Source organism: Babylonia areolata, chromosome 33, assembly GCF_041734735.1.
Source record: "Babylonia areolata isolate BAREFJ2019XMU chromosome 33, ASM4173473v1, whole genome shotgun sequence".
Classification (NCBI taxonomy): domain Eukaryota; kingdom Metazoa; phylum Mollusca; class Gastropoda; order Neogastropoda; family Buccinidae; genus Babylonia; species Babylonia areolata.
The window spans coordinates 8,297,737-8,316,662 of NC_134908.1; the positions used below are offsets into that span (position 1 = coordinate 8,297,737).

The 18,926-nt window shown below is 46.3% G+C and overlaps 1 protein-coding gene across 1 annotated transcript; it reads right to left on the reverse strand.

The window, feature by feature from the left end:
* Positions 1 to 1,970: 1,970 nt before the first annotated feature.
* LOC143276859 (solute carrier family 22 member 18-like) lies at positions 1,971 to 18,658 on the reverse strand. Its single transcript, XM_076581516.1, has 9 exons — positions 18,512 to 18,658; positions 15,513 to 15,756; positions 13,897 to 14,029; positions 11,582 to 11,703; positions 9,228 to 9,329; positions 7,545 to 7,657; positions 5,481 to 5,582; positions 4,897 to 5,017; positions 1,971 to 2,743 (listed from the first exon to the last, which is right to left on the reverse strand). Exons 1-9 carry the CDS (start codon positions 18,656 to 18,658, stop codon positions 2,568 to 2,570), a joined length of 1,260 nt encoding a protein of 419 aa, XP_076437631.1. The 3' UTR covers positions 1,971 to 2,567.
* Between the last annotated feature and the right edge of the window lie 268 nt (positions 18,659 to 18,926).

Below are 18,926 nucleotides of genomic sequence, written 5' to 3' on the forward strand. Positions count from 1 at the left end.
GGAAACGAAGGTGGTGGTCTTGATGAGGTCTTCTTTGGTGCCCCAGAGCTTTTCTGCCAGTGTGGCTCCATAGGGCCACTGCTGCGTCCGTGCATCTTGATACAGGGGGCAGGACTGCAGGATGTGCTCCGGGGTTTGTGGGCCTGTCTTACACGGGCAGTCAGGAGTGTGTGACAGCTTCATTCGGTACATGTGGTCTTGCAGGCGGCAGTGCCCCGTGCGTAGTCGGAATATGATTGTCTGAGAGAAGCCAGTTACCATGGTGGGCTGCCCATGCCGTCATATGACCTACTTCTTGCTCTGCGAGCGACGAAAAGTCCACCATAAAAGCGGGCTGCACACCCTTCTTATTACTACTACATTTTCTTCGTTCCTGAGCGGCGACTCCCACCTTCACTTGTATACACAACTGGGCTTTTGATGATGCATGACCGTTTTTTTTCCCTGCCATGTAGGCAGCCATACTCTTGTTTTCGGGAGGGGCGAGGGAGGTGCCGGGGGTGGGGGTGGGGGGGGAGCTTTATCATCAAATCCTTTATCGATTCATCACATCAAATCAAGACACGCACTTGTCAGGCCTTTTGTAGGTAAAAGGAAAAGAAAAGATTAACCCCTCGACCGCCACTGAGAGAGCTTGTCAGTGAAGGGCTGCCATCTCGCAAAGGTAAAATGGATGGGCGCAACAGACGAGTGGTTAAATCGTTGGACTTTCAAAAAATCTAATACCAGTTTCCAAAAACTAATGTGCCAATTGTGTTACCAGGCTAAAGAAGACAAAATCCATTTTCTGCTTTTTTGCCCTGCTTTTCATGTTCTTAAGAATGAAATGAGTTAATTCAAAGTATTATTCAGAACCTTGTAAACTCCAGTCTGAACATGCTGTTGTCAACCCCAAAATAAGACAGGTCTTTTTAATCAAGCCATGCATATTCATGAAGCAAGCAAGAGGCTACACATTGCAGTCTCTTGATATTCTTTTGTAGAACCCATGTTTGTTAACTGTTCCCTGTTAAGAGTTAGTGAGAGTGATGGCCTGGAGGTAACGCGTCCGCCTAGGAAGCGAGAGAATCTGAGCGTGCTGGTTCGAATCACGGCTCAGCCACCGATATTTTCTCCCCTTCCACTGGACCTTGAGTGGTGGTCTGGACGCTAGTCATTCGGATGAGATGATAAACCGAGGTCCCATGTGCGGCACACACTTAGCGCACGTAAAAGAACCCACGGCAACAAAAAGGTTGTTCCTGGCAAAATTCTGTAGAAAAATCTAATGTCAATAGGAAAAACAAATAAAACTGCACGCAGGAAAAAATACAAAAAAAATTGGGTGGTGCTGTAGTATAGCGACGTGGTCTCCCTGGAGAGAGCAGCCCGAATTTCACACAGAGAAATCTGTTGTGATTTCTTCTTCTTCTGCGTTCACTCGTATGCACACAAGTGGGATTTTACGTGTATGACCGTTTTTACCCCGCCATGTAGGCAGCCATACTCAGTTTTCAGGGGTGTGCATGCTGGGTATGTTCTTGTTTCCATAACCCACCGAACGCTGACATGGATTACAGGATCTTTAACGTGCGCATTTGATCTTCTGCTTGCATATACACATGAAGGGGGTTCAGGCACTAGCAGGTCTGCAAATATGTTGACCTGGGAGACTGTAAAAATCTCCACCCTTTACCCACCAGGCGCCGTCACCGTGATTCGAACCCGGGACCCTCAGATAAGTCCAACGCTTTAACCACTCGGCTATTGCACCTGTCAATCTGTTGTGATAAAAAGAAATACAAAAAAAAAAACCCCCTGTCGTATTATGTTCTTTCATATTAACCCCTTAAGTATGGGGCCAAGGATTTAACTCATTCAACCCCACAGCCGCATACCTGCTACAACTCCCCTGGACCAACACTACATGAGACCACTGCAGTAAAAAAAAAAGAAAAAAGGGGAGGGTGGGGGGGTGTGGGGGTGGGGGGCTGTACACTAAATCAGCAAAAATCGATTGAGAACTGTTGACTTAATCGTTTCCATGCTTCAAGAATCCATAAAAACAGCTACATTTTCAAAACGCCAACTGTGCCAAGAAAAGAATTTACAGAGTTAGAACAGTGTGTTCATACAAGAATACTCGTACCAGGTCCACGGAGGAAGTAATCTGGAGGAAAATGAGTTAACTCTTTTTCACCACCAAGTTTCTGTGTGGAAAAAAACACTCACCATCGCCAAACATTCTAGAAACGAAGCTCTCAGTCACAGGCTTCAGGTCATGTCAAAACTAACACAGAGGACTTGTTCGCTTCAAACAGGGTCAAGGGGGCAAAGGTTAGTCATTGTTCTGTTGGCAGGGAAACTCGCTGCAGCAGCTGTCAAGCTTTGTTACACTATGAAAAACGGTCTCATCAACAGGACCCCTCCATGTCGACAAAAAGCTGCCTATGGTGGTGGTGCGCTGTCTGGTCAACAAAAGTCGCACGTGGTCGTGAAAGAGTTAATCTGAATATACCTTTGTGTTCGTATTAATCCTGCGTCAAAACCACACCACCACCACCGCCACCGCCATCATCACCACCACCTCACACAGCTCTCTGCCGGTGTCTAACAGAAAGGATGAGGGTGAGGATGAAGCTGACGACGACGCCAAAGTAGCCGAAGGAGGGAAAGCCGTAGCTGTGTAGCATGTAGCCACCGATAGTCGGGGCGAACGTTCGCACCAGGGAGTTGACGGCCATGTTCAGTCCCAGCATGGCGCCTGTGAAACAGTGAATGACGGTGATGATGATGATGATAACAATGATGATAATAATAACAATACAGTAAGAATGATGATGAAATAATGATGATGATGATGATAATAAAAAGAAGAATGATGATGAAATTATAATGGTAATGATGATGATAACCCAACCCAACCTAACCCAACCAATGACAAAAACCAAACCCAACCCAACAACACAACCCAAGACAATACAAGCCAACCCAACCCACACAGACATACAAGTGTCTTCTTCAGAACACACCACCCAAACCAACCTAACCCAACACAAAACACATACATACCTGTGTCCTCCTGACACACCACAACCCAACACAACCCAAGACAATACAATACAATACAACCCAACCCACCCCAACGTATACATATGTACCTGTGTCCTCCTCAGACACACCACAACCCAACCCGACACCACACCACAACCCAACACCACACCACACAACACACACATAAATGTGTCCTCATCAGACACACCACACACCAATCGATCACAACCCAACACAACACAACACAACACCACATCACACACAACACACACACACACACATAAATGTGTCCTCCTCAAACACATCACAACCCAACCCAACAACACAACCCAATACTATACAATACAATACAACCCAACCCAACACAACACCACACCACACAACACACACACATAAATGTGTCCTCCTCAGACACACCACACACCAATCCATCACAACGCAACACAACACAACACCACATCACACACAACGCACACACATAAATGTGTCCTCCTCAGACACACCACAACCCACCAACACAACCCAATACAATACAACCCAACACCACAACCCAACACCACAACACAACACACTACACCACACAACACACACATAAATATGTCCTCCTCAGACACACCACAACCTAACCCAACCCATTGCAACAACCCAACCCAACACAACACCACACCACACCACACCACACCACACACACACATAAATGTGTCCTCAGACACACCACAACCCAACCCAACCCATCAACACAACCCAATACCACACACTACACCACACAACACATACACATAAATATGTCCTCCTCAGACGCACCACAACCCAACCCATCGCAACAACCCAACCCAACACCACACCACACCACACACATAAATGTGTCCTCAGACACACCACAACCCAACCAAACCCAACCACACAACCCAATACAAAACAACCCAACCCAACCCAACACACCACGCCACACCACACAACATACACAAAAATGTGTCCTCCTCAGACACACCACAACCCAACCCAACCCAACCCAACCCAACAACCCAAGACAATACAATACAACCCAACTCACCCCAACATACACATATGTACCTGTGTCCTCCTCAGATACACCACAAACCCAACCCAACACCACAACCCAACACCACACCACACAACACACACATAAATGTGTCCTCATCAGACACACCACACACCAATCCATCACAACACCACACCACATCACACACAACACACACACACATAAATGTGTCTTCCTCAAACACATCACAACCCAACCCAACAACACAACCCAATACTATACAATACAATACCACACACACACATAAATGTGTCCTCCTCAGACACACCACAACCCAACCCAACCCATCAACACAACCCAATACAATACAACCCAACACCACACACTACACCACACAACACATACACATAAATATGTCCTCCTCAGACGCACCACAACCCAACCCATCACAACAACCCAACCCAACACCACACCACACCACACCACACACATAAATGTGTCCTCAGACACACCACAACCCAACCAAACCCAACCACACAACCCAATACAAAACAACCCAACCCAACCCAACACACCACACCACACCACACAACATACACAAAAATGTGTCCTCCTCAGACACACCACAACCCAACCCAACCCAACAACACAACCCAAGACAATACAATACAACCCAACTCACCCCAACATACACACATGTACCTGTGTCCTCCTCAGATACACCACAAACCCAACCCAACAATCCAACCCAACACCACACCACACCACACCACACCACACCACACCACACATAAATGTGTCCTCAGACACACCACAACCCAACCCAACAACCCAACACAACCCAACCCACACATACATACCCGTGTCCTCCTCAGACACGGTGTGGGTCAAGGCACTAGTGATGACCACGTTCTGAGTGGTCAGCCCCATCACCAGAGGTAAACACACGGCGCACAGCTGGAATATACTGCCCACGTTCGCCTGCAAAAGCAATCAATGAACAGAGTTCAGGATTTTTTTTTGTGATTTTTTTTAAAGTTTAGTTTCTTCTTATACTTTGTTAGTGGGCTGCAACTCCCACACTTGTATGTACACCACACACACACACACTCACAACCCCCCCCCCCACACACACACTCTCACAAACACCCCCCCCCTGGCTCCCCCCCCACACACACACACACTCACAAACATCCCCCCCCCAGCTCCCTCCCCACACACACACTCACACACCCCCCCCTCCCCCCCCACACACACACTCACAAACACACACCCCTCCCCCCACACACACACACTCACACACACCCCCTCCCCACACACACACTCACACACCCCCCCCCTTCCCACACACTCACAAACACCCCCCCCCCCTCCCGGCTCCCCTCCCCTCACACACACAACCCCCCCCACCCCCCAACACACACACACACACACACGCACTCACCAGCAGCAGATATGACCAGAGAAGGATGAAGGAGGAAGCGATGAGGGTGGCGCTCTCTGAGAACTTCTTGGTGATGAAGCCCACGCCCACGCCTTGCACCACCTGCCACAGTCAGCTGTTATGGGTTTTGCTGGTTTTTGTGGGGGTTTTTTGTGTGTTTTTTTTGTGTGTGTTTTTTTGTGGTTTTTTGTGTGTGTTTTTTGTGTGTTTTTTTTTTTTGGTTTTTGGTGTGTTTTTTGGTGTGTGTTTTTGTGTGTGTGTGTTTTTTGTGTGTTTTTTTGTGTGCGTTTTTTTAAGGATGCAGAAAGCATTAGGAGCTTATTCACACACACACACACACTGAAACTCACACACACACACACACACACACTCACACACACACACACACATACATACACACTGATACTGACACACACACACACGTGTACACATGCATGCAAACATGCACATACGCATGCCCACACACGTGCGTGCGCACGCACACACTCACATGTACACACACACGCATGCATGCAAACATGTACATGTGCGCGCCCACACGCACGTGCACACACACACACACATACACACACATACACTCTCTCTCTCTCTCTCACACACACACACACTCTCTCTCTCTCACACACACACACATGTACACACACATGCATGCAAACATGCACATGCCCACACACACTCTCTCTCTCTCTCTCACACACACTCTCTCTTCTCTCTCTCTCTGTGTCACACACACACATACACACACTCTCTCTCTCTCTCACACACACACACACAACAAGCAAACACACAAACACATATAATGTTAGAAGAAAAACAGTACATTTTCAAGATTTTTTTTCCCCTAGGCATCAATAAAGCCTGCTCAGGTAGTATAAACTCCCCAGGGCATTGAATGAGTTAAACTGAAAAAAATCAATCATTTCAATTCAGTTCAGTTCAATTCACTTAGAACTCCCCACCCCACCTACCCACCCACCCACCCACACATGCTGGCAGCTCAGTTCAGTTCAGTTTACCACTCAAGGAGGCATCACTGCGTTTGGACAAAAATCCATATAATAATGACAGTATTTATATAGCGCTGAATCTTGTGCACAGACTTCTCCTTCTTCTTCTGCGTTCACTCGTATGCACACAAGTGGGATTTTATGTGTATGACTGTTTTTACCCCGCCATGTAGGCAGCCATACTCCGTTTTCGGGGGTGTGCATGCCGGGTATGTTCTTCTTTCCATAACCCACCGAACGCTGACATGGATTACAGAATCTTTAACGTGCGTATTTGATCTTCTGCTTGCATATACACACGAAGGGGGTTCAGGCACTAGCAGGTCTGCACATATGTTGACCTGGGAGATCGTAAAAATCTCCACCCTTTACCCACCAGGCGCCGTCACCGTGATTCGAACCCGGGACCCTCAGATTGACAGTCCAACGCTTTAAAAACTCGGCTATTGCGCCCGTCATGTGCACAGACAAATCAAAGCGCTTTCACACCAGTCATTCACACGCATGCATAACTCTAAAACTGGAGAAAACTGAAGACAAGGAAGAGTCAGGGAAGGGAGGCTGTTTTGGGAAGAGGTGGGTTTTAAGGCCAGACTTGAAAGAGCTGAGTGTGGAGACTTGACGAAGCGAAAGAGGCAGTTCATTCCAATTGCAAGGTCAAGAGACAAGAGAAAGAACGGCGGCCAACAGTCGAGTGTTTTGAATCTCGGTATGCGTAAACAGAGTGGATCCGAAGCCGATCGTAGAGAGCGAGATGGAGTGTAGAGGTCAAGGCAGCCACAGAGACAGGGAGGGGCAGATTTGTGAATACATTTATATACGTGACACCGTGTACGCGACATCCATATATGCGACTTTTTTTTTTTTTTTTCCTTCTCAACGCCTGACTAAGAGCGTTGGGTTACGCTGCTGGTCAGGCATCTGCCTGGCAGATGTGGTGTAGCGTATATGGATTTGTCCGAACGCAGTGACGCCTCCTTGAGCTACTGAAACTGAAACTGAAACTGAAACCGACAAGCAGTGTAACCCACTACCCCACACAGATGCAGGCACTGACCATGGCGGTGACGCCGATGTAAGACATGAGGTAGCCGTTCTGGTCAGGCTGCAGCTGGAACTTCTCTATGGCCACGATGGAGAACATGCTCTGGAACACTCCGATGGGGATCCCTGCCCACACACACACAAATACATACATACATGTACATGTGTACATGGAGAGACACACACACACACATACATACATGTGTACATGGAGAGACACACACACATACATACATACATACATGTGTACATGGAGAGACACACACATACATACATACATGTTTACATGGAGACACACACACACACACACAAGTACATACATGTACATGTGTATATGGAGAGGCACACACACACACATACATACATGTACATGTGTACATGGAGAGGCACACACACACATACATACATGTACATGTGTACATGGAGGGACACACACACACATACATCCATGTACATGTGTACATGGAGAGGCACACACACACACATACATACATGTACATGTGTACATGGAGAGACACACACACACATACATACATGTACATGTGTACATGGAGAGACACACACACACATACATACATGTACATGTGTACATGGAGAGGCACACACACACACGTGTGTACATGGACATACACACACACACACACATACATACATGTACATGTGTACATGGAGAGACACAAACACACACATACATACATGTACATGTGTACATGGAGAGGCACACACACATACATACATACATGTACATGTGTACATGGAGAGGCACACACACATACATACATACATGTACATGTGTACATGGAGAGACACACACACACATACATACATGTACATGTGTACATGGAGAGACACACACATACACACACATACATACATGTACATGTGTACATGGAGAGACACACACACACACATATATACATGTACATGTGTACATGGAGAGAGACACACACACACATATATACATGTACATGTGTACATGGAGAGACACACACACACATACATACATACATACATGTACATGTGTACATGGAGAGGCACACACACACACACATACATCCATGTACATGTGTGCATGGAGAGACACACACACACACATATATACATGTACATGTGTACATGGAGAGAGACACACACACACATACATCCATGTACATGTGTACATGGAGAGGCACACACACACACATACATGTACATATGTACATGGAGAGGCACACACACACACGTGTACATGGACATACAAACATACACAAACACACATATACATGTATACATGGAGTCACACACACACACACACGCACACACATCTATACATGCACAAACACACACATGTATACATGGACACACACACACACACATGTACACACACACAAACACACATGCAAACACATCTATACATGCACACACACACACACACACACACACGCACATATACATGCATGCACACACATGTACACATGCATACACACACATGTATACATGCACACACACACACATACACATGTATACAAACACACATACACATGTATACATGCACACACACATACACATGTATACAAGTGTGCGCGCACACACACACACGCACGCACAGATGTGTACATATGCACACACACACATGTACACATAAATATATATATATATATATATACACACACACACATGTACACACATACATAGATGTATACACACACACACCCACCTGCAAAGAATCGAACCAGGAGGAGAAAGAAGGCGCCAGGCTGGCTAACCAGCATCATCAGCTTCCTCACACTGAATATACTCTCACCGCCAGAACCACTGCCTGCAACACACACACACACACACACACACACACACACAACACATGCACGCACACACACACACACAGAGACCTTGTACGTACATGGGTGTATTATGCATGCAAAACACCTGTTGTGGACACACACCACATACAAAACACTTATTTAGAACACACACACACACACACACACACACACACACACACACACATATAGAGAGAGAGAGGATGGTGGGGATATAAGCTTGTTTCTATGTGTGTGAGTTTGTGTGTGTACATGTGTGCACGTGCGTGCGCACACACACACTCTCACATATATCCCATCCACCCCCCTCTCTCTCTATATGTGTGTGTGTGTGTGTGTGTGTGTGTGTGTGTGTGCGCGCGCGTGCACTCGCACACATGTACACACACACACACACACATAGAAACAAGCATACACACAAACACCCCCTCACACCCCCAACACAGATGCACACACACACACACACAGATACACACACACACACAGACGCACGCACACACACACACACACACCAGTCGGTAACAAAGAGACAAGACACACATTGTCACACAATCAGCATGCATGCGTGTGTGTGTGTGTGTGTGTGTGTGTGTGTGTGTATGTGTGTGTGTGTGTGTTGTGTGTGTGCATGTGTTGTGTGTGTGTGCATGTGGTGTGTGTGTGGTGTGTGTGTGTTGTGCATGAGACAGGTCTAGTGGAGGGGGAGAAAATATCGGCAGCTGAGCCGTGATTCGAACCAGCCCGCTAAGATTCTCTAGCTTCCTAGGTGGACGCGTTACCTCTAGGCCATCACGGTATACACACGCAGTCAAGCAATCCACATGTACAGGAGTATATACTTTTAGAAAGACCCCCCAGGCATACGAATTTGTGGAAGCTGTAAAATGCTACATCACTATGGTTCTTTTTTGTTTGCTAATTTATCTTTATTTTTTTATTTTTGTCAACACACTGGCCAGCTCACAACAGTGAGTGATTTCAGACGATCGATGACAGTGAGAACGACCTGCGCTTTGTTTATTTATTTTTATTATTATTATTACTACTACTACTACCTTTTTATATTATAATTATTCTTATTTATTTATTTATGTAAGCTTATCTATTATTTATTCACCTTTTTTTCTTTTCTTTTTTTTTAACTCAAGGCCTGACTAAGCGCGTTGGGTTACGCTGCTGGTCAGGCATCTGCTTGGCAGATGTGGTGTAGCGTACATGGATCTGTCCGAACGCAGTGACGCCTCCTTGAGCTACTGAAACTGAAACTGTTTGAGCACTCCACGGATATGAGGATGTGACAGTTGAAACAGACCCCCTCCCCTCCTCATCCACCTCCCCCACCCACCCAACTGCCACACTGTAACACCACCACCTGTCACCACCACCCTCAGAATCAATAACATCAAAGAGATAATTACGTGGAGCGATGGCCTAGAGGAAACGCATCCGCCTAGGAATCGAAAGAGAGGGGAGGCGAGAGAGAGAGAGGGGGGGGGGGGGGGGGGGGGGGAGAGGGAGAGAGAGGGAGGAGGGGAGAGGGAGAGAGAGAGAGGGAGGGGGGGGGAGAGGGAGAGAGATAGGGAGAACTGAAATAAACTGATTTCCATAAACTTTATTTTCTGATGGTAATAAAAGCAAGCAAAAGACAATGCTTTTTTTTCCCATCCAGCCCTTGCAAGGGAAACAGTAAAATAAAACAAAAGGAGGGAAATTATTCATCAATATAGCATGCACAATCATAAACATGAGAGAGAGAGATGAGGAGAAGCAGAGGAAGGAGGAGGAGGAGAAGGAGAAGGATGAGGAGGAGAAGAGGAGGAGGAGGAGGAGGAGGAGAAAGAACAGGAGGAGGAGGAAGAGAAAGAGGAGAAGGAGGAGGAGAAGGAGGAGAACGAAAAGCAGGAGGAGGAGGAGAAGGAGGAGAAAGAAAAGCAGGAGAAGGAGAAGGAGGAGAAAGAAAAGCAGGAGGAGGAGAAGGAGGAGGAGAAGGAGAAGGAGGAGAAGGAGGAGAAAGAAAAGAAAAGGAGGAGGAGAAGGAGGAGGAGGAGAAGGAGGAGAAAGAAAAGCAGGAGGAGGAGGAGAAGGAGGAGGAGGAGAAGGAGAAGGAGGAGGAGAAGGAGGAGAAAGAAAAGCAGGAGGAGGAGGAGAAGGAGAAGAAAGAAAAGGAGGAGGAGGAGGAGGAGAAGGAGAAGGAGGAGAAGAAGGAGGAGAAAGAAAAGCAGGAGGAGGAAGAGGAGGAGGAACTTATTACCTTTAGCCGATTTCGTGGCAGCAGCCGTGGCTGTGTGCTTGGTCTGTCTGGGGACGAACTGCAGGACAATGAAGATGCTGAGTGCCGACCCACTGGCTGCGACAAAGGCGGCAAACTGTTCCCTGCACAGTCATCGTACGGCGTTAATCACCGCTTTGCTCCAGTTTGTTTCAGTTTCAGTAGCTCAAGGAGGCATCACTGCGTTCGGACAAATCCATATACGCTACACCACATCTACCAAGCAGATGCCTGTAGTTAGGCCTTAAGAAAAAAAGAAAAAAAAAGGATAAATACATAAATACATAAAAAAAGAACTACTACTACTAATAATAATAATATGTAAAAGGCGCAAAAACTTGATGAAGTCAACTAAGCGTACCAAAAAAACCAAAAAACAACAACAAAAAACACATAAATAAATATGACAATGATATGGATACCTGATGGCAAGTGGTTAAAGCATTGGGCTTTCAATCTGAGGGTCCTGGGTTCGAATCTCGGTAATAGCGCCTGGTGGGGTAAAGGGTGGAGATTTTTCCAATCTCCCAGGTCAACGCATGTGCAGACCTGCTTAGTGCCTGAACCCCCTTCATGTGTATACACACACAGAAGATCAAGTATGCACGTTAAAGATCCTGTAATCAGGCAGGTTATGGAAACAAGAACATACCCAGCATGCACACGCCCAAAAACAAAGTTAATGGCTGCCTGAACGGCGGGGTAAATAAACAAAATGGTCAGACACATACAGCGTAACATGTCTGAGTGTGTATGCCTGGTGAATTAAACATGACTGAATGACACAGGAAACGAATGATGAGCGCCAGATGGCAGCCGTCAGTCGGCTCTACCCATGTAGGAAGCCTGTTGTGCAAATGATCCCATGTTTATAAAGTGCTTATAGCTTGGTCTCCGACCATCCATTCATACTTATATAGCGCCTATCCTCCGTCAGAGACCAAGCTCTAAGCGCTTTACAAACACATAGCCATTTTGCACAACAGGCTGCCTGGCTGGGTAGAGCCGACTGACGGCTGCCAATGGGCGCTCATCATTTGTTTCCCATGTCATTCAATCACATTTCAAGCATGCACACATTCACACTCATACAGACATATAACATTTTACGTTATTTGAAACACTACATTTTCCCGGGAGTGCCATGGCGAAATCAGTTTGGCGTTGGCGTCAGGTAATAATAATAATAATGATAATAATAATAATGATAATAATAATACATAATTTTTCTATGGCGCGATATCCAGTACCAATGCTGCTAAAATCGCCTTACATCATCCAGTTGAATATAAACAGGCCTCAAAAAAAAACAACATTTCAGCAGCTCTCTGCAAACAAAAAACGTACAATGTGTTCATATAGATCAAAAGCACATTTCAGAGATGAATCCAATGATAAAAGCTGTCTAGCAAATAAAGCTCAGATTAAAACAAAATGCATTTCATAGAACACACACACACACACACACACACACACACACACACATGCGTGCACATTAACGTTAAACATCAACTATACTTAAAACAGAATTGCATAGGCATTAAAATATTTCTAACATAGAATTCTGTTTGGACATACTAACATGCATGCACACTTACTGGAACAGCGTACCCTAACACACACACACACACACACACACACACGTCAGGATTAAAAATAACCAGATAGAAAAGGGACATCACATCTAATACCAACAGCCGAGTGGTTAAAGTGTTGGACTTTCAATCTCAGGGTCACGGGTTCTAATCTCAGTAACCGCCCCTAGTAGGTAAAAGGGCAGAGGTATTTCCGATCTCCCAGGTCGACATATGTGCAGACCTGCTAGTGCCTGAACCCCGTTGGTGTGTAACCACAAGCAGAAGATCAAAATAGGCACTGTTAAACATCCTGTAATCCATGTCAGCGTTTGGTGGATTATAGAAACAAGAACATACCCAGCATGCACACCCCTGAAAACGGAGTATGGCTGCCTACATGGCAGGGTAAAAACGGTCATGCACGGAAAAGCCAACTGGTGCACACACAAATGAACATGGGAGTTGTAGCCCACGAACAACAACAACAACAACAACAACAACAACAACCAAACAACCAAACAAACAAACAAACAAACAAACAAACAAACAACAACAAGAAGTAGAAGAAGAAGAAGTAGAAGAAGAAGAAGTAGAAGAAGAAGAAGATGAAGAAGAAGAAGATGATGATGATGATGATGAAGAAGAAGAAGAAGAAGAAGAAGAAGAAGAAGAAGATGATGATGAAGAAGTAGAAGAAGAAGAAGAAGAAAAGGTCCATACCCAAACACCTTGGTGACTATGCCTCCGATGAAAGGCCCGACGACCATGCCGATACCGTAGGTCATGCCCAGTTTGCCCAGCGCATCAGCCCTCTGCTTGGGGTCACCAATGTCCGTCACGATCATCTGACCCCCTGAAATGGATTGGATTCGATTGGATGTGGTGTTGTACTGCATTGTGTTGTGTAGTGTTGTGTGGTGCTGTGTTGCTTTTCGCTGCGTTGCGTTGTGTTGCATTGCATTGCATTGTGTAGTATTGCATTGTACTGTAGTGTGGTGTGGAATGTTAAGGTATGATATGCTTAACCACACACACACACACACACACATACACACACACACACACACACATCAACATCACACCCCAACCCCCCACAACCCCTCTCTCCACCCCCCACCCCCCCACCCCTTCCCACAAAAATCCAGCATGCACAGCGTTGCATGAAGACAGACCTCCAGAAGCAAACGCCGGACAGGAAGAAGAAACGTAACGGCTGTACGACAACCCCAAGCAGGAAGTCAGACGACGTCGTCATCACCACCACCACCACCTCACCCAAACCATCCCAACCCCCTACCCCCTTCCCTCCTCCAACAACCAAATCCCCCACCCAGCCCCCCACCCCCCTTCCCTTAGCAGAATTCGCAGCTTGTGTGGAGTACGTGATGATGGGGGGGAAATGTAGGAACAGGGAACAACAGAATGCTGTGCATGACATAGTTGTGGCTGTTGTTTTTTTCTCTCGTCTGACATCACTCCAACTACCACCAAAAAAGACAGCAGAAAGATGATAAACTATACACACAACGACATATACCCAACAATGCACCCCACCCACACCCACACACATAACGCCCCTCAACTCCCGCCCCCCCAGAACCCCCCCCCCAACTCCTCCCTCCTCCCCCCTCCCAGAACACACAAACCATTTACACACACAAACCTAGCCACATCTTCCCACACTTACACACACAAACCCACCCCTCCTCCCATCCTTACATACACACATACAAACACAAACACACACACACACACTTACATACACACACACACAAACCCACAAACCTACCCCTCCTCCCATCCCTACACACACACACACATACATGCACACACACACATACATACACACACACACACACATAAACCTTCCCCCATACACAACCCCCCCTCATACCCTCCTACACACACACAAATCACTCTCTGCACACACACACACACAAATCACCACCCCACCCACCCACCCACACTCACACAAAGCACCCCCCCTCCTAAACCCCACCCCATGGACACAAACCCATCCAACACACACACCACAACCCCCCCCTCCCCCCCCCCCACAAATCACCCCCAATCACCCCCCACCCCCTACACACACACAAAGCACCCCCCTCCTAAACCCTCCTACCCCACAGACACAAACCCATCCAACAAACACACCACAACCCCCCCCCCCTCTCCACCACCCTGACCCCCCCCCCCCCCCCCCCAAAGAAACCCACCTTGCATGGCATGCATGAAGACACACACACCACAACCACCACCCCCTCCCTCCCTGCCCCCACACCCCTTCCTCTTCACCACCCTGACCCCTTCCCCCCCCCACAAAAGAAACCCACCTTGCATGGCATGCATGAAGACAGAGGGAAGGCGAGACAGGAAGAGGAACGGAACGCTGTACGACAACCCCAGCAGGAAGTAGGACGAGGCCGCGGCCACGAAGGCCAAGGTCATGGCCGCCCGGCCGCCCATGACGTCCCCGAAGCGGCCGTACAGGGGACCCCCGGCTAGCTGCACGATGGCGAAGGTCGTCTGGAGGTAGCCGAAGGTCACGGGGTCAGCGCCCAGTTTCCTGGTCAGGTACTGCAGACAGGTGTTGTCAAAAGTTTGGTTTTTGGAAAAAAAAAAGATTTCTTTTCTATCATTTTTCTTTTATTCATTTCCAGTGCACACACATGAAAAGATATACATATCTTACGCTACCAGTTCAGCTGGGTTTGTTCCAATGTACCTTTTATTTACCTGTGTGCTAGCCGATTTGGCAGCGTAAACAGCACTGGCTTGAAGTTATGTACCTTGTGTGTGGAGAGAGTTACCAGTACCACTCTTTACTATTTGTTCATCAACCAATCTGTTGACCTGGGGGATAGGAAAAAAAATTTTCCACCCTTAACCCACTAGGCACCGTTACCGGGATACAAACCCGGGACCCTCAGATTGAAACTCCAACGCTTTAACCACTCATCTGCTGCACCCATCCTGGGTTCAAATCTTAATGGGGGTTCTTCTTCTTCTTCTTCTTCTGAGTTCACTCGTATGCACATGAGTGGGCTTTTATGTGTATGACTGTTTTTACCCCGCCATGTAGGCAACCATACTCCGATTTCGGGGGTGTGCATGCTGGGTATGTTCTTGTTTCCATAACCCACCGAATGCTGACATGGATTACAGGATCTTTAACGTGCGTATTTGATCTTCTGCTTGCATATACACACGAAGGGGGTTCAGGCACTAAGCAGGTCTGCACATATGTTGACCTGCGAGATTGTAAAAATCTCCACCCTTTACCCACCAGGCACCAGCACCGTGATTCGAACCCAGGACCCTCAGATTGACAGTCCAACGCTTTAACCACTCGGCTATTGCGCCCGTCAAATGGGGGTGACTGGAAAGGTCTTACGCACGTACCTACCATCCTACTAAGTTTGGTTTCACCTTTACTACTTGCACTCGTCGAGGAAGGGTGAAAGGCCTAACAGAACGGAACTAACCGCATTATTGACATTTACGGCAGGCCATACGACACAGAGATGCTGATGCAGTGTTGACGTACACCCTGTTTCTCTCAACATAGCAGGAAAAGTTGTCTGCTGGGGTGGGCATGAAGAATTAACTCCTTTGATCTTCCTGGATTTGGGATGGTGGTAGTGGTGGTGGTGGTGTGTACGTGTGTGTGTGTGTGTGTGTGTGTGTGTGTGTGACAGTGAGTGAACGGGGCAAGGTGTACTGTGACCTCTTTCCTCTGTGTGTGTGTGTGTGTGTGTGTGTGTGTGTGCATGTGCGCGCGTGTGTGTGTGTGTATGCTGTGAATAAACTGATGGGAGTACATTATAATTAAGTGTGGCCTATGTGTGCGCGGTGCATGTGTGTGTGTGTGTGTGTGTGTGTGTGTGTGTGTGTGTATGTGTGTGTGTGCATGTGAGTAAAATTTGCATAATGTAATGATTTATTCTTTTCTCACAGTGCTGTTCGAAAATCTTTTTTAAAAGGCCTGTTCAACAAGAAAATACAAAAGTGAATACATACTTTTTTGTTTCAGCTTGAAGCAACATAGTGGTGTTATCATCTTCACTAGTTTGGGAGATACATGACTGAACTGAGATTACAAGTGCGATTTTCCCATTTCCCTGTAAAAGTTTGCCAGTGTACTGTATAGCAAATTGAGTTAGCAGCAAGAGGGTTAGGTAAAAATTCATTGTATACTGCACAGACAAATGGGTTAACATTAAGAGGGTTAACAATTCAAATGAGGCAAGTCCACACCGCTTTCACTACCGGCGTATTGTCAGTGTGAAGGGCAATCTGGACCTGATCCACGTCTATGTATTAATGCATTTGTTTGTGTGCAAAACGAGAGGATTAACTTTAATCAGAAAATAAAATGGAAAATGCCACCCTGAACGCCTGCACATCATTGTTCAGGTAAGTCATTTGACAGACTATAAATTCACCATGCACATACACGTAGAAGTTCACTTGCACACACACACACACTCAAACAAACATACAAACACACACACACAAGCACACAAAGGGAGTTAAAATACAGTCTGAACTTTGCAGAGTCATGCAAGATAACTTTGAAAAGCAGAAATCAAACATTCTTTAAAATCCTAAAAATGTGTGATACCACAAACATTCATGCCAATTCAGACGTAAAAATTGTTCAGCAAAACAGCAGACTCCCATGACTTTTCAATGTTGTCAGGGCCTTTAGAAACCCTAAACAACAACATCAACAACAGCAACAACACTAAACAACAACTCATGTCCCAGGACAGATGTTTTCAATGTTTCAAGGATCTTTGGGAACTCTGAACAACAACAACAATGACGCAGAACAACTACTATCACAACCCAGAACAGACATATCAACATTTCAAGGATCTTCGGCAACTCTGAACAACAACGACGATGATGCAGAGCAACAGCTATTACAACCTAGAACAGACATTTCAACATTTCAAGGATCTTTGGGAACTGAACAACAACAACGACAACGCAGAACAACTATCACAACCTAGAACAGACATTTAAATTTTTCCAGGACGTTTGGGAACTCTGAACAACAACAACAGCAACACCACCACCAAAGTATTAAGGACCTATGGAAACTCTGAACAACAAAAACAACCACCCACACACCTAGGACAGATGTTTTCAATGTTTCCAGCACCTTTGGGAAGTCTGAACATTTTGTTTTTTTCAATGTGCGTTTGGTATGTGTGTGTGTGTGTGTGAGGTTTGGGGCATAGTCTTGCTCTTTGTTGCTTCACGGGTTACTATATATATATGTGTACATGTACATAAATATATGCACAAAACAACATATACTCACAGGCAGTGTCCCATTCTGGATCCAAAAGCAGGTGGAGTAGAGGAAGATGTTGAAGTGCGTAGAAAGGATAACTCTCCTGTTCGACTTCTTCTCCCCCTCCCTTCCAGCATTCCCTCCCCCTGCCCCTGCTTTCTCCGCTGAATCCATTTCGTAGAGCTTCGATTCCATGCCAATTTCTTGCTTGTTCTGTGTGTATAAGGTCTTCTTCATAGGCGACTGATTCTCGCGCAGTTGTTTGTTGTTATCGTCTTCATCTTCGTTCCACCGATCCTGTTGCGGTTTGGTTTTGACTCGATGAGACATATCCCGTTGAAACGGTTTTTAGATCACCAAAAGGGATGATGGGTTTCAGCTGTTTAGTTTTGTTCTTGATTGAAACTGAAAAGCCTTGAGCTTGAGGATTTTATAACTGACG

Coding starts and splice junctions, on each gene's coding strand:
- LOC143276859 (XM_076581516.1), bottom strand. CDS start 18,658: ATGGATTCAGCGGAGAAAGCAGGGGCAGGGGGAGGGAATGCTGGAAGG. Junction 15,757..18,511: donor TCCAGAATGGGACACTGCCT/GTGAGTATATGT, acceptor ACCTGTCTGCAG/TACCTGACCAGGAAACTGGG. Junction 5,018..5,480: donor TCTGGTCATATCTGCTGCTG/GTGAGTGCGTGT, acceptor TTGCTTTTGCAG/GCGAACGTGGGCAGTATATT.